General features: G+C 55.7%; 1 protein-coding gene across 5 annotated transcripts; it reads left to right on the top strand.

The window, feature by feature from the left end:
- The first annotated feature begins 2,684 nt into the window (after nt 1–2,684).
- LOC123356505 (maestro heat-like repeat-containing protein family member 1) lies at nt 2,685–10,840 on the top strand. Of its 5 annotated transcripts, none has more exons than XR_006575372.1 (13): nt 2,685–2,835; nt 2,926–3,091; nt 3,761–3,892; nt 4,037–4,151; nt 4,511–4,666; nt 4,850–5,011; nt 5,390–5,542; nt 6,373–6,505; nt 6,779–6,848; nt 7,562–7,621; nt 9,113–9,224; nt 9,894–10,531; nt 10,663–10,840. XR_006575372.1 is itself a non-coding variant. In XM_044999834.1 (6 exons), exons 1-6 carry the CDS (start codon nt 2,754–2,756, stop codon nt 5,009–5,011), a joined length of 813 nt encoding a protein of 270 aa, XP_044855769.1. In that variant the 5' UTR covers nt 2,685–2,753; the 3' UTR covers nt 5,012–5,113. The 5 variants fall into 5 exon arrangements, 1 of the variants encoding a protein (XP_044855769.1); XR_006575373.1 differs by having other exon boundaries at nt 9,113–9,163; XR_006575375.1 differs by lacking the exons at nt 9,894–10,531; nt 10,663–10,840 and adding an exon at nt 9,779–9,797 and having other exon boundaries at nt 9,113–9,163.
- The last annotated feature ends 5,923 nt before the right edge of the window (nt 10,841–16,763 follow it).

A 16,763-nucleotide genomic window follows, 5' to 3' on the forward strand; every position in this document is an offset into this window, starting at 1 on the left:
TCCCCTGATCTCACCCCACCCCCAACACACCTACATCAGGGTGAAGGGTGGGCAGTTGGCCCAGGAGCCAGCTGAGAGCTCACCCTAGCTGGGCATTCCCAGCTGCGGCCGGAGTCTGGCTCTTTGGCACCTCTGGCTCAATGGGGAGGGGGAAGAATCCAGCCCTGAGAGCTCTGCCTGAGCGCTGCTGGTTTCTTGTGCAGCCGTCATGTACACCAAGACAGGGGGCAGTGTTGACCATGCTGAGCAAGACGCAGAAGGATGCCAGCTGCCGGCCCATGTTGCTAAGGTGAGTAAAAGAGATTGTGGCTGGAGAGACAGACACACACATAGGAAAGGGGGGGTTATTGTCTCCTTCCCTCAATGAGGAGCTGGCAGATGGAAATTCCTGGGTATGGGCTCCAATGCCCACTCACATAGCCCTGGGCACAGGCTGTCAGTGCCTCTGTCCCCATTCCCCAAAAAGCAAACCCACCTCCCCAGGCCTGCTCGCTGCTCACACTCGGCCTGTGCCTTTCCCTGCAGCTCATTGCGAAGCACCTGCCGTCGCGTGACCTCATGCCCTTCAGCTTCACTCTGCTGTTGGACCTGCTGGAGAAGGGGGAATGTGCTGAGCAGCAGGCGGGCGTCATGGAGGCGGTGCTGAGAGAGCAAGAATCAGAGCTACAGGGCCAAGTAATGGCTGGGCATTGGAGGCACCATGCTGACATCTCAGGCAGCTCCATCTTGTCCCGGGCCTAGAATTCCTGGGGCACGAGGGAGGGTGTGGAGGGGAGACGTCCCTTCTCATCATCATTGATCAATGGGACCCATCCATGCCCTGTCTACAGGGCGGCTGCTGGGCACGGCCCTGTAATTATTTGCAGGCTTTGATCGCAGGAGTCTGGCTTGCCCAGCTCACTTCCTGGGAAATGTGCCTTATCTCCAGACCCATCCCCAAGCTGGGGGAACGGAGTGGGGTCCCCCATTTCCACTGACTCTTTGCCCAGTGGACACGGATTGACGTAGAGGATGGAAATGCATCCCAGACGCTTAGATCCCACTCTGGTGCTGAAGCAGCCCAGGTGTGCTGTCACAAGGGGAGGTACAGCCAGGATATCCGTGGGGTGGGGTGTCACTGGGCAGCGGGATTGGGACTCATAGTGCTACGGAGCTGGATCGGGTGGGGGTTTCAAGGTACCGAACCCGGAACCCCCCTCGGCTCAGTCACTCCCTAGGAGAGTTTATTCGTGGCCTTCGCCGAGCCATGTGACCGCTGACTTGTTTCGGAGCCTGCCCAGCTCCTCCTGGCCCTTGCCTGCCAGCCACCCACAGTGGGGGTAGGGTCTCAGCCCCTGCTTTGCCTCTACAGGTGCAGGATCTCCACACGGCTCTTTCCTACACACTGAGCCCACCCCGGGACAGGGCGGCTAAGTGATGGGACGAGAGACATCCTACACCTACTGGCCACACAGCACACCAAGACCGTGGTCAGCATCCTCCTGCAGATGCCCTGGCCTTACAAACGGTGAGCACCAGCCCCAGGGAAAGGATACAACACCCCCCTCCAGCCTCCGAGCCCCCCCTTAATGGGGTCACTCCACAGCACCATGGTTACACGCCTCACAGACCCTCCCCTTGCACACAGGCCCCCAGGGAACACGCCTGCCAGGCATGCTGCCACCATTAGCCTCCCTGTCCCCTGGAGGGTTCTGTGTGCTCTCGGACCCCCAGCTCAGGGCTCCCCCAGCTGAGCTATTCCTAACACAGCTGCCACCCTCTCCCACTTCGTTCTGTGTTAACCCCTCCCAGTTCAGCTGTGCAATGGCTTGGCTGGCTGGAGGCCAGGCCAGTCTTCCAGGGCCCCCGCATCACAACATAGACCAGGAGAGACCCCATGTGAGTAGGGTCACCCCCTCTGTCAGCATGGACCCCCGCTCCTGGCAGGGCACCCCCCAGGCTGAGGCAGGAGAGGGGCCAGCCTACCTGCATCGCTCCCCACAGACGCCCCTACACTGAGCATGTCCCAGCAGGAGCACTCCCTCCCCCCAGCTGAGAAATGCCCTCTCCCCCCGGGAATCCCAGCCTGGTATCTTCCCCATCGCCGCACACTTTTAGACGCCTCATCCCACCCCTAGAGGCTGGTCTTCTCCGATTCACCAGCCTGCCAGGTTCCCCCGGGCCAGCAGCGCCTTCCCTCCATCCTGCCCAGTGCTGACAAGCACAGAGCCCATTTTATAACCCATTTTACAGCCTTCTCCAAACCACCCCCCACAGAGCCATGGTGTGGCCAGAAATGGAGCCTTCTTCCTCCTGAACCCCCCCACCTCCTCACACCAGCCCCCACCCCTGAGCCCGGAGTCACTGCTTCCCCCCATGGGGGCTCTAACCCCAGCCCCTCTGGTTCTCATCAGGAGAAGGCAGCAAGGGAGGGAGGGGGCCCCCCCAGCTGGGAGAAGTGAGTCTGGCCACCTCCGCCCACCCCTTGCTGTGACACAGCGCCTCGTGGCAGTGCCCAGGCAGAAGGGTATGAACCCCTTAGGGCTGGCCAGTGCCTGAAAGGCCTTGAGGACAGCCACCAGCAGGCTCAACCTGCTGCTTCTGGCCCGTCACCCCTCGGAGGGCATCATCCCCGGTGTGCATCAACTGGGCCCATCCTCTGTGTTAATTCCTTACCTGCCATCCCTCTGTCCATCACAGCCACATCAAGACCATCTGGAGATTCCTAGGCGCAGACCCCACGCTGACCAGGGAGGTACTGCACATCCTGCTGGATGACAGCCCGGAGAAGGGCCAGGCTAATGCTAGCCAGACCCGGACAGGAGCTGCCCCCAGCCAGCCTGGCTGCTCCCGGCGGTAAGTTCCCAGCACTGGCATTCAGCCCTCTCTCCCGGCTGCATTCTGCGCATGGCCACAGTCTTCTGACTGTATCTTGTTCCCTTCCAGACCACATGCAGCCTGTGGGAGCTGATCGGGGCCCCGGGGCAAGCGGACACACTGGACGGACGCGAGGACAACCTGTTCGCCTCTTGCTTCCTCGCCATCGCCTGCCCCCGGCACAGCACCTCTCGGGAGTCCAGCAGGACCTGCCCAGTGACACCAGTCCGTGCAGGTAATGTGTGGGACTGATGGATCCCAACGCCCACAAAGTATCTGTGCTAGCCCCTAGGAGGGGGAAGCTTCCTGCTTCGACCCTCGTTTTCCAGGGACTCCCGACGCTTTCTGGGGACCAAAGGTTCAGATCATCCAGGTTTCTCATGCTTAGGAGTGGGCAGAGCTGCCCCCGGATACTCAGAGAGTCAGAGAGCGTCTCAGAGTGGGCAGCTCAGCAGGGTGATGAGGGAGCTGAGCCTGGGAGCGGGAGGAGGGGGAGCAGAGCTGGGGAGCAGGCCAGAGCTGGCTGCTGTCTCTATTTACTGTCTGCTTTGAAGGCTTTGGGACAGGCCCGGCCTGTCACTGAGCCACTTCACCCCTTTTCTGCAGTGGGCCCTGGGGGGCAGGGCTCAGGACAGCAGGGCATTCAGGGAGGCACTGCCTGTACTTTTCTCCTCAGGGTCAGTCTCCTGGGGGTGGCAATTTTCACATCTTTGGAGGAGAGCAAAGGTCACATCTGCAGACACTCCCCCCACAGTTAGGGAGGGGAGAACCAAAGGCAGAAGTGGGGCAGCTTCTATTCTCACCCTGATCCCTTCAGTGCTGCAGCAAGGGAGTCCTGCCCCCACATCCCGCCCAGAGAGCAGGCATCCCCACATCACCATCTTCTGCCTCCTTCTCTTCCCAGCATGGCCGTGCAGGCCCTGGCGTGGGTGCTGCGCCTCAGGGGCAGTCAGCCAGCTGTGGAGCTAATGGACCAGGAGCGAGGCTGGCAGCTGCTAGAGGAAGCCCAGCCTGAGAGGTTTGCTCTCCTTAGCAGGTGAGGACAGAGGCTGCAGGAGTCACGTTCTCACTCTGGAGCCCAGTGGGGCAGAGATGGGAGGGGGTGGCCGGGACCGAGCCAGATTCCGGCATGTGCAGGATTGTCATGCACACGTCAACACGAGCTCTTGTTCTCTCCCAGGGCCATAGTGACCCACCCAAACCGGGTCCTGAAGAGCATCCCATGGCTCCTCCTTCCCAGCCTCCAGGCCAGCCAGGAAGGCGAACACATGGCCTGCACTGTCCTGTTCGCAGAGGTGAGCCTGGAGGACCAGTGGGGAGGGTTAACCAGGCCCAGAAGCTGATGGAACAGGGGTCCAATAGCTAGTCAGGCAATGAGAGATGGTCCTGGTGGTGTATTGCTTGTAAATTAATCCCTCTGCTGGAGGCTCTGTGGTGGGGTTTGGGAGCACCCCACTGGAACCAGAGGGAGCGCTCTGCCCTGCTCATTTCACTTCTGTTAAGCTCAGTTGAAGCCAGCCTCTCATGAACAGCAGTTGGCATGGATCTAAGTCATCTCCTGGCCTCTGATCACACTCCCTTCCCCTTGCTCTGGCCGGGCTAGGACCCACTGGCCTCACCCAGCCTCTCTGACAGCTCCGTTCGGTCCCTTTAGTTCCTCGGCAGCCCCCTGCTGATGGAGAATGATCCCAAGGCCATGTGGAAGCAGATTGTGAAGGCCATGCTGCAGCAGACAGAGGACAGCAACATCCACATTCGAGGCAGAGCGCTGCACGGCCTCAGGAACGCAGTGACCGAGTTCCCAGACAAGGTGGGTCTGAAATGGCATGATACTAGGCAGAGAGGGCTGGGTAGAAATAACCTGGTTCCTCTTCTCCCCAGCCCATGGCTCCTGTGGAGCAGACTGGGCTGTAGGCTGACTTGCCCGGACTGTGGTTACACTCAGGCTGACAGAGCATTGCTCACCGAGCAGCGTCCAACCCCTTCTCTGCAGGTCAGGAAGAAGCGAGACCAGATCCTGGGAAGCTTTGTCCACGCTGTGTGCAAATCCTGTGACCCCCGCGTCATTCTGGACACCATGGAAGGGCTCTGCTGGATGCTGCGGGACCCCAAGGCGCCTCTGAAGGTGCACGTTGCTGTCCCACTGGACCTGTAGGTGAGAACGTTCTTTGAGGATGTAAGTACCAAGCAGAGCAGAGCCCATGGCGCTATAGGGCACCCCACAGGGGGAGATGCTCAGGACCTGCCCTCACGCGGAGGGGGCTCAGTGTCCGATGCAGGCACATTCCTTGACTTGTGGGGCAGCTCAGCTCCTCTGCCCGGGGAGGCAGGGATAGAATCATTCTTGGGCCCTGGGCCCACAATTGTTCGGCAGCCCTGGGGCCCAGCAGGAAGGAGGGGAGTTTGCAGGGAATTGTCCTGTCATTTGAACTAGCTGAAACCTCTCTGGGCTCTGCAGCTGCCAGGCTGATTCCCAAAGCATGTGAGGGCCTGAGCCTGTCCTCCCTAACCACCCTGTGCCCCCTGTCTGCAGGAGAACAGCGGCCTGAGGCGGGCCTCCATGGAGCTCTTTGGCCACCTCAGCAAATTTGTTTCCAATAAGTCATCCCTGTTTAGGGCTGAGGTGGAGAAGAGCATGGGGATGCTGCTCATCCACCTACAGGACGGAGACCCCCAGGTGGTCCAGGTGAGTGCAGATGAGGGCTCATAGGGGCAGGGGTGGCTGGGGGCATTATAACAACATGGCAAGGGTGGTGCAAACTCCCCCCTCCAAGCCCCAGATCTCCTCAGTGCTGCCCTGTGGCACCCAGGACCCCCCATAGTAATCCAGCCTTCCCCCACCCCACACAGAGCTCTGCCGGCTCTCAGAGTGTAGCTGTGGGGTTTCCTTCTCCTCCTCCATTCCCCACAGGCACCTCCAGCCTCCCTGCCCAGCCAGACTCTCCGTGGCTGTGGCTCTATTTTACAGCCTGCTCTGTTTAGTGGCCAGCCCCAGGCCTATCTGTGGCCCCTAGCAAGTGACCTAAGCCAAGCTGGGCCTCAGGGAAGGGCAGGTCGCTGAGGCCAGCTGGCTCTCCATTGCTGCTGCTCTGCCCTCACTTGTGTGCTAGCTCCTGTCTGGGAATGAGCAGCCAGCTGCAGCAATCCCCCACCCCCCTCCCCCGAGTAGCAGACCCCCAATAGTGCCTGGGATTCAGGGGAGGCCAAGTACATTGGTCACCGGGCAGTGCTGTTAATGGCCCAACAGGGACCCACAGGGAATAGCCCCTCCCTGCTCCAGGAGTGTCCCCCCCCAGCCCCAGCACTCGGACCTGGCTCCCCGCAACCCAGCCAAGCTGGAGATAGGGGCTGTGGGGGCCTGGGGAACAACCGTCAGGCCAGAGGAGGTTCTGCAAAGAGGTGGCTTCTTGCTGCTCCGGCACAGCGGAGTCTCCCCAAGCCACGCAGAGCCTGCGAGTTGGCAGCCCGTTGCACTCAGGGAGGTTCACCCAGTTCCCTTCTCACCCTCTCCGGCAGGCATGCAGGTGGCATTGCTGCGCTGCGCACCCTTCCTCGGCTACCAGCCCCTACGCCCGCTCGTGCAGAGCCAGCTGGCCAAGGGGGCGGGCCCACCATCCCCACCTTCCTGAGCGAAGCCTGCAGGACCCTGGTGAGTGAGCTCTGCGGCGTGGGCGCTGCAAGACAGGGGGGTGGGAGGACCTAGGCACAGATGGGTTTCCCTGCTCCAGGGAGCCCCCTCACTGACTCAGCCCCATCCTCTGCCCTTGAGGATGGCTCACCTACAAGTCAGCTCTGTCCCATGGGAGGAGTCAAGGGGGAGAGGGATCTGACAGCCAGGGGTTCCTCACCTCCATATCAGGCAGCTCCCCTCAGCCTGAGGAGGATGTGTGGCTTGGGACTAACTGGGTTCTTGGCTTCCCAGCTCCAGGACTGCCCGGGGAGGCTGAGCGAGAAGGCTGCCCTGAGAGCAGCAGCTGCCCAGCAGCTGATAGGTAAGAAAAGAGCTGGAGCTCTACTTCCTATTATCCCTCCCTGCCCCATGAGTCCGGGGCCCAGTGCCACATGCACATTGCCAATGGGCGGGGCGGACGGGACGACTGGCCTCCTCTGCCCACACACAAACACACCCAACCCCCCCCCACTCCTTCCCACCTCCCTGAGACAAAGGGAGAACCCAGGCTCCTTGCAGCCAGATGCGGGAGGGCTCTGCGGCCAGAGGGTCTCCTCTGTCCTGGCCCTGGGCAAGCCCAGCACCTGCAGCCGGAGCAGGCCCAAGGGAGAGATCCTGCCTCCCAAAGGTCTCACCCTGGTTCCCCTCTTGCACCACGGAGGTGCTGGCCCCAGCCAGGGCTCCCTGCAGCCTGTACAGGGAGGGTAGAGAGAGATTCACAGGAAGCCCCCTCCCTGCCCACTCCAGCTACCACCAGCCATGCAGGCAAAGTGCCAGGGCAGCAGCTCTGCCACACTGTGCCTCACGCCAACTCCCAGTGAGGCTTGTGTGCACAACACCTCTCCTGGCCTTTGTGGGGCACGAGGCCAAAGGCAAAATGATCCCAATAATCTTGGGGACTGACTCTCCACCCAGCTCCTTCCCCTCCTCTGCCCAGATGGATTGGGGGCAGGGAGCACCTTGAAGGACAGAAATACAAGCGGTGGCTGGTGCCCTACATGCTGTTAAATAACCAGGCCCATCTGCCTCCCCTAGGATACATGATGGACAATTGAAGCCAGAGAAGAGCAGGAGGCTTGGACCGCCCACCCTGCTGTAAGTCACGGCTGAGGGATATTACTGTGCTGGGAGGGGTGGGGGGAAATCGGGGAGGGATTCTAGGGGTAGGGGACAGCAGCCACATTGCATGGTAGCTGGGAGCCAGACCCCAGCTGGAGTGACCTGCAGAGCGTAGGACCAGGGAGAAAGCCCTTGGGGCTGGTTCTGGGGTATCCTCTCCCCGGTTATAGTTTGAAACTCCCTGCCCCATCAGGTGTTCCCATCCTGGCCCAGGCAGGAGCCATGGCTGGTCAGCAGGGTCTGGGAGTCAGAAGTGAGTCATTCCTGGCAGGCAGGGGGCAGTGGCAAGTAGAGAGGGGGAGACCTGGCTGCTGGAGGAGACTTTTCCTCCTAATCCCTCACCAGCTGCAGTGCCGCTGGCAGGGACTCTGAGCAGCCCCAGCCAAGGCCGAGGCTGGGGGTTGCGCTGAGCCTCATTTGGTGCTAACTCTGCAGAACCCAGCCTAGCGTACACCAGGAAGGCGTGTTGCAGACCCAGCACTAACCATCTCTCCCAAGGATTGCTGCCAGCCCCCTGCAAGTGGCAGCTCCAAGAGCCCCTGCACGCACGGAGCAGCTGACCACCACCCAAACCCCCCCTCCACTCCAGCCCCAGCTATGCTTATGGGGATACGAAATTCTAGTTCTGAGCCTCCCTGCCTTCAACAGCTGATCATGCCCCAAAGGGCTGCACCAGAGCTGAGGAAACAGCCAGGTGCTGGAGTGTGTAGTCCAACCCCTCCCCTGCATCACGGGCATTAGTTCTGTCAGAGGCTGACCCTGCCAGCTGCTCACTAGGCAGAACCCAGCCAGGTGTTGAGCAGGCCATCCTAGGCCTGGTGCTTAAATGCCTGTAGAGGCTGCAGTCAGCCCAAGAAGGGTGGGCAGGGGTTGGCATAGAGTCGCAGGCTGAACTGCAGGCCACAAGCAGAGCCAGTGTCACTTCTCACAGCCCCAATCCACAGAGCAAGAGAGGAATAAGGTTGCTGCAGCCAGAATTTCCTTCACTCTGGTTGCAGGCCCTGGGCTCTCCCAACACGTGACCCTGGATGTCGGAAAACTCCCCACCTCCCTTTAACAAGCGACACTGCCGAGGACAAACCTCGGGGGGCAGCTCTTGCTTAGGGAGGGGGAGTTTGAGCTCTTTACATTGTCTTTGTAGTGAAGAGAGCTCCTGACCAGCAAGGCCACTAATAATAGCAAGAGCCAAGAGGATATTTAAGCTAAACAAATTCTTTAAAAGAGGCAGGGTGGGGAGTAAACAGAAGCCTAAATTACAGCAGGTAGCATGTACGCAGGAGAGTAGAAGTGCTAAGATGGCTTGTGAAGAGCAGATAACTGAAGGGATATAGACAAACACTAAAAAACACTTTAAGGAGATCAGAAGCCTATGAAAGAATGGGTGGATTCAAGAGAGCAATCAGTGATGACAAGGACATTGCTGAGAAGCTAATATTTTTGTGTGTGCATCTTCTGCCTTCATCACAGAGGCTGTTGGAGAGAGATCTGTCCCAGACCAGTTCTCTTCTAGTAATAGAGGTACCGTTGGGGCTTGAGTTAGCAGCAGAAGCGATCCTGGACCAAGCTGATAATTTACAAAGTTACCCCCGCCCCCACTTCTTCGAGCTGGAATTCATCCTGCTCTTAGTAGTAAAAGGGCCCTACCATAATCAAACCCTAGCCCCACCCCTAGACCCTGCCCACCTGTCACCAAAAGTTCCACCCCGTGGGGGTATTACTTCCAGGGTCAAGACGCCACATGATCAGAAGCAAGGTGTGTCATGTGACCCCTCTAAGAACACTTCCCACTGCCCTCTACCAATCAGGATGGGTTTCTCCCCCATAGGACTGCCCCGAGAAGAGATTTGACCAATCAGGGGGAGTTCTGGGGCGGGGTGACCCGTCTGGAAGTGGGTCATGTGACCCCTCTAACAACTCCTCCCACATCCCTCTACCAATCAGGAGGAAGGGCCCTACCATAAATCAAACCCTAACCCCACCCCTTGACCCCTTAAATCTTGCCCACCTGTCACAAGAAGTCCTGCCCCATATGGGTATTACTTCTGGGGTCAAGGTGCCCACATGACTGGAAGCAAGGTGTGTCATGTGACCCCTCTAAGACCTCCTCCCACTGCCCTCTACCAATAAGGCTAGGTTTTGCCCCCATAGGACCACCCTGAGAGGAGATTTGATCAAGGCGGGGTGACCCATCCAGAAGTGGGACATGTGACACCTCTAACAACTCCTCCCATCTCCCTCTACCAACCAGGAGGGATTTCAGCTGCTGGGGACTACCCCAAGAGGAGATTTGACCAATCGGAGAGGAATTCGGGGGCGGGATGACCCATCCGGAAGTGTTTTGTGTGACCCTTCTAAGAACTCCTCCCATTGCCCTCTACCAATCGCAATGGGTTTTGGCTGCATAGGACTTCCCCGAGCGCAGATTTGACCAAAATAGGGCAGGTTCTGGGACGGGGTGAACCGCCCAAAAGAGGTTGTGTGACTCCTCTAAGAACTCCTCCCAGCGCCCTCTGCCAATCAGAGCGCAGTGCCATCACCCTGTAAGTCCCAGGGCAGAAGAGGCCATCTTTTACCAAGAATGCATGTTTTAGAAATTGTGGAAACATGGACTCCTTCACCACCGTCATGAGAACTTCAGACTTTGTTTTAGTCCCAAGCACCTTTGGACTTGTGTGGAGAAAGCGCTCCATCAGCAACAGTTCCAACGAGGGCCCTTTGACTCAACCATTGATGGATACGCAGGAACCCGACCATGAAACCCAAACCCTCCTGAGGTACCATGATGAGTGTGACGGCCTCTCATTGTCCACCCCCCTAGAGGTGGAAGGCGATCATGGATTGGAGGAGTCACCGGCGGACAAGGTGAATGGAAAAGACGTCACTCAGGTAAATGAATGATTAAGAAGTGATGGTTGAGGATGGGGTGTAATGGGGTTAGGAACCGACCCGGGATTGCATAATTCTAAAAACAAGCAGTGGGGGTGCTTACGCTGTTTCTTTTCTGAAAAATCTCTCAGCAGCTCAACATTGCCTTTCTACAGGCCTCCCTGTGGGAGGAAGTATATCGTGCATCAGCTGTTTTTGCTCATGTCTGAGACACAGATCTCAAGAGGAAAATCTGGAAAAGGACAAAATGGAAGAATGAACCAGCTCAGACTCCATTTTTACAGGCAGCTGTAAAAGGTTGTGTTAAACCAGGAGATTAATAAAACTTATTTAAATGTGTCAATATGAATGTGTCCCTCTCCATAATTGTGTTAGTAAAAGACGGTACCAGTAACAGTCACGTCTACACAGACGGCTCTGTTAAAGAAAATATATTACACCCCCGGGGAAGTTGGGAGGGGACACTCTTTTTCAAGTGGCCAAAAAGCATAGTAAAACTTTAAATAGAAGACAGGTAACAGCTTGGCTTTCAGACCAGTATGCTTACACTTTAAAACGTATTTGAGCCGGTTTGTGTAAAAGAAACAAGACCATAATTTCAGATGTGGATGCGCAATGGCAGGCAGATTTGGTGGTTTTAAGTACATCTTAACAGTGATAGACATTCTATCCAAATGTGCCTGGACCTTAGGCCTGAAAGACAAGACGAGTGGTGAGGTATCCAAGGCCTTTAAAGTTATTTTCAGCGAAGGTCGCATGCCACAAAAATTACAAACCCAACGGGGGAAAGAATTTTTAAACAAACCTTTCAGCACATTGCTAAAGCGGCATGGAGTTCACCATTTTGTTACTAATAATGAAATCAAAGCAGGGGTTGTGGAGCGATTTAATAGAACTTTAAAAACTAGGAGGTGGAGATATTTTACAGCCCATAACACCTTTTGCTACATTGACGTGTTACCTGACTTTATAAAGAGTTACAACCAGAGCTTTCACAGAACTATACGTACCAGACCCGCTGATGTTAACCCTTCAAATTCTATGAAGGTAGGGGGAAAACGGTTTAAGGAGATGGTTTTAAAGTAAAACCGGTTGTTGCCCCTTTTAGAAAAGGCGACCATGTGAGACTATCTAAAACCAAAGGAGCTTTTGAAAAAGGTTATGAACAGATGTTTACCGATGAGATATTCATAGTGGATGAAGCCTTAATCAGGGGCCAGAGACCTGTATACTGATTAAAAGATTACGAGGGTGAGGCAGTTACTGGATCTTTTTACCCTGAAGAATTACAAAAAGTAAACCCCAAACGAGACAGGATTTACAGGATTGAAACAGGGCCACCCAGAGGATTCAAGGGGCCTGGAGCAAAGCAATTTCATAAAAAAAATTGCAATACTATACAATACTATATTCTCATGGGGGGCCCCTGCAGGGCCCAGCGCAAATTGCCCCACTAGCTCCACACTTTCTGCATCTTGGCACAAACCCAGTTTTGAGAAAACTTCTTTACAAGGTATCACTGGTTCTCAGCATCAGCTAGTGCTAAAAGGCACTAACACTCATTAAAAGGGTTGAACAAATATTTTCCGTCAAAACTTTTTCTGGATTGAAAACTAAGGGTTTTTTAAAAGCAGAAAAATATCACGGACAATGTCTGCTTTCCTTCAAAATTTGTTGTGGTTTTTTTAATTGAAAAGTTGAAATTAGTCTGCCAAAACCTAAGATGGTTTGGGGTTTCAGAAGTGTGTGGCCAAATATTTGCTGCTTGCTGTGTTTGATTGTCTAAAGAAACAATAAAAAAAATCTGCTTAAAAAAAGTCCAAAACTTTTGAACCACCTCAGCTAGTGACCAAACACCTGAGCCCATCCAGTCAGAGATTTTTCCAGGTTTCTGATACTTTGCTGGCTTCCTTGACTCATATCTGTCTCCATAACTTTGGGTTCACTTAGGTTAGAACATAAGAACAGCCATACTGGGTCAAACCAAAGGTCCATCCAGCCCAGTATCCTGTCTACCGACAATGGCCAATGACAAGTGCCCCAGAGGGAGTAAACCTAAGAGGTAATGATCAAATGATCTCTCTCCTGCCATCCATCTCCACCGTCTGACAAACAGAGGCTAGGGACACCTTTCCTTACCCATCCTGGCTAATAGACATTAATGGACTTAACCTCCATGCATTTATCTGTTTCCTAGAGACTGGCTCCATGGGGTCCCTCACAAACTGGAGACAGTTACTGTGGGTTTGTCTTTAGTATAGCTTATGTACATACTCCACGAACTGAGCATTTGCGCTTGTTCCAGAATCTGGGATGAGCCTATGTTGTGAAAACTGAAATGCTCAAAATAGCACATGCATGTGAATGGACACAGGGTGCAAAAATTAAATTAATCCAGGGGTTCTCAAACTGGGGGTCAGGACCCCTCAGGGGTCACGAGGTTGTTACTGGGGGTCGCGAGCTGACAGCCTCCACCTCAAAACCCGCTTTGCCTCCAGCATTTATAATAGTGTTAAATATATAAAAAAGTGTTTTTAATTTATGTGGGGGGGGTTGCACTCAGAGGTTTGCTATCTGAAAGGGGTCACCAGTATAAAAGTTTGACAACCACTGAATTAACCCCTCTGGAGCCTCAGGGAATGCAGGGGAGGGGTGTCTCCCTTGGTAGGGTTGGGAAGGATATTGCTCTTCTCAGGGCCGGCTCTAGGTTTTTTGCTGCCCCAAGCAAAAAAAATGTTGGCTGCCCTCATCCCAGCCCTGGGCTCCCCCCCGCAACCCCCCTGCTGCCCCAGCCCTGGGCTCCCCCCTGCCCCCCCCCCGCTGCCCCAGCCCTGGGCTTCCTTCTTTCCCCCCCCACCAGTGCCTTCCCTGCACCCCGCTGCCACCCCAGCCCTGGGCTCCCCTCTTCCCCCCCACCAGTGCCCCCACACACACCTCCTGCCGCTCCAGCCCTGGGCTCCCCCCACCCCCACCTGCACACTCCTTCCGCCGCAACCCTGGGTCACCGGTAACTCGCTCCCAGGGCCGGTCATTCAGCAGGAATTTTGGATGTGCACAAAACACAGACAGGATTGGTTCCCATAAGGTTACAGAGCTGCAGTAAAGTGGAACAATTTTCAGCTTGTGTGATTGGAGGCTATCTGGATGCATATTATAAGGCTGTCCTGCATAAATGAGGAAAAGTTGAGGTGCCTTTATTATTCTTTTGTTCCACTCTTTCTTTCTATGGGGAATTTGCCAATGCAATATCACTGTCTTCCTTTTAAACAAACAAACAAAAAGGCAATGGCTGTTGAAAATAGCAATTCCAGTCCTAATGACCACTGGGAAGCATTTCTTGCTCAATTTTATCCTACTTTTTCTACAGCAAGTTACAGTGGATCGGTATATTTGATTTGGGAGAAATGGACTAACAGCTGCCCAAACTGAGCTTGAGCACTCCTGAATTTTGAGGTGTTCAAATCTGGAAGGCAGGTGCTGGGTGTGTGTGTGGGGGGGCTGTGGGCTCCACGGGGGAGCACAGCAGCATGTATGCAGCAGCGTGTCTGGTGCTGCGCGGAGCCAGACACGCTGGTCTGAGTGGCACGGTAAGGGGGCTGGGGGGCTGGAGAAGGGGTAGGGGGTTCCGGAGGGACAGTGAAGGGACAGGGAGCAGGGGGGTTGGATGGGGCAGAGGTTCGGGGGGGCAGTCAGGGGACAGGCAGCAGTTGGATAGGCATGGGAGTCCCAGGGGTTTGTTAGGGGACAGGTGGGGGGGGGTCTCAGGAGAGGGCAGTTGGGGACAAGGAGAAGGGAGGCTTAGATAGGGGGTGGAGTCCCAAGGGGCAGTTAGGGGCAGGGGTCCCGGGAAGGGGTGATCAGGGGACAGGGAGCGGGGGGGGGGTTGGATGGGTTGGGGTTTCTGTGGGGGGCAGTCGGAGGGAGTGGATGGTGGCAGAGGGGGGCTTCCCTCCCCCTGGAGTGTCCTGTTTTTTGAATGTTAAAATATGGTCTCTCTACCACTCTCCACTCACAGCACGCTGCCGCATGAGGTCCCCCTCCTTCCTTTCCAATTGGTAGTGGCCAAGGGAATGCTGGGAAATGTAGTTCTTTCCCTGCTCCAGGGCTGGCTTTATAGGCAGGGAGCTGACCAAGAAACTACAGCTCCCAGAGCCCCCTGTTGGTTCTCAGCTCCCATGCCGCCCCAAGCAGGTGCTTGCTTTGCTGGTGCCTAGAGCCGCCCCTGGCTCTTCTCATGTGATCCCTGCCCAGTGGCTAATTTTAAATGAAGCTACCCTCCCCTGACATGAATCTCCCTATGGCACTGAAATTAAATATAGACTATAATTTGGCAGTTGAGAAGTGAAAGGGCTGGTAGCCCTAATTGAAAAGTTAACAGCTTGGCTCTTCTGCAAGCCTCAAACTGCTGAATGAGCTTCAGGGTAGGGAAGGCTGTGCCTCCCAAACAGCCTGGCTGCCCCCTATCCGACCCCCACCCACTTCCTGCCCCCCGACTGCCTGCCCCCCTCAGAATCCCCGACCCATCCTGCTCCTTGTTCCCTCACCGTCCCCCAGAGGTCCCACCCCCAACCATCACCCCGGGACCCCACCGCTGCTCCCTGTCCCCAGACTTCCCCGACCCCTATCCACCTGACAGACCCCCAGAATGCCCACAATCCAACCCCCCCAATCCCTGTCCCCTGACTGCCCCCCCAACCTCTGCCCCCTCCCTGTGCCCTGACTGTCCCCGGGACTCCCTGCCCCTTAGCCAACCTCCCCGGCCCTGGCCCCTTAGCCCCAAATCCCCCCTCACCCGGAGCCTCAGCACATCCAGGAGCATCCCTGAACAGCTGCAGCGTGGCTCCAGTGGGGCCTGAGCCCACTCAGACCCGCGTGGTGTGGGGGCGGGGCTGCGAGCTCCAAGCCGAGTGGAGGGAGCTGAGCTCAGCCTGGAGCTTGCAGCCCCACCCCATTACTACGTGGCTCTGAGCAGGGAGGAGCTCACGGGCCCCACCAGAGCCACTGCCTCTGTCGAGGGAAGCTCCTGGGATGCACTGAGGCTCCAGGTGAGGGGCGGAGGCAGGGTCGGGTCGGGCTGGGGCCAGGGAGGGAGCCTCAGCCATTCTCGTGGGGGCCCCTGTGGAGCCCGGGGCCTGGAGCAAATTGCCCCACTTCCTTCCCCCCCCCCCCCCCCGGGTGGCCCTGCATTGGAAAAGTTCTAGTGGAGAAAGGAAAAGGGAGTTAAAAAGCAACTACTGGTGAAATGGTTGTGGTGGCCCGATAAGTTTAACAGCTGGGTGGAAGCGTCTCAACTCTGTGACATTTAGACATGAACAAAAAAGATTCTTCCTGCAAAGACAGAGAGAGAAAAATGAGCTATGGCAGGTTTTACATTACTTTGCCCAGCAATGCCAGCTCTGCAGTTTTTCCCGAAAACACCAGCTCAAACTTTACAATACGGCTAATTAAGCCCTTGGATCTCCTGGGTGCCTGGGAAGTGGGGTTAGTGGAAATACTATACCCGCACAGCTGGAATACTATCACCTTTGGAGATATGACGTGGAATTTCATCCTACGACGAGGTTATTACTCGACCATACCTGAACTACTGGATCATACGAACAGCACCATGGATCATCATCCCAGACCGCCTGAGGTGGTCATGAACTACAACCCTGTGAGTAGAAAAGTTAGACTTAAAACCGCCAATTTTATGTATATGTTTTCTACCAGTGGGGAGCTAGCTAACATTCTGGGTTTGGGCCCCAAGGGCAGCATCCAAAAATTCCCCTTCTCAGCAGACATCACAGGGGGGTTTAACTCCTTGTATCTGTACACAGATATCATAGAATATCAGTTTGTGGGGGACTTTTCTGTCCCCCTGTTACGCTGGGTCCCTGTCCGAGGAAGGAACAACGACTTTGTCACCATCATCTACAATAAACCTCATTACGTCCCTGTCAGTAAACACCACATCGACACCATCACCATTGAAATAAAGACAGATCAGAACAGATGCATCTCATTTCGCTACGGCAAAGTGATCTCAAGTTGCATCTGCGTCCGCAGAGAGAGCGAGGTTTCTAAAAAGCAAAACACTATTATGGCGATCCTAAAAAATTACGACCACCCCACCATCTACAGGAACTATTACAAAGCCCAGGCTGGATACGCCCTTCCTGGATATCATGGGGCCCCCGTGATGTACAGGGCTGGTGTGGGTGGAATATTTTGTAGCTTCTTTTGAAAAGCC

The sequence above is a fragment of the Mauremys mutica genome, chromosome 1, assembly GCF_020497125.1.
Source record: "Mauremys mutica isolate MM-2020 ecotype Southern chromosome 1, ASM2049712v1, whole genome shotgun sequence".
Classification (NCBI taxonomy): Eukaryota; Metazoa; Chordata; order Testudines; family Geoemydidae; genus Mauremys; species Mauremys mutica.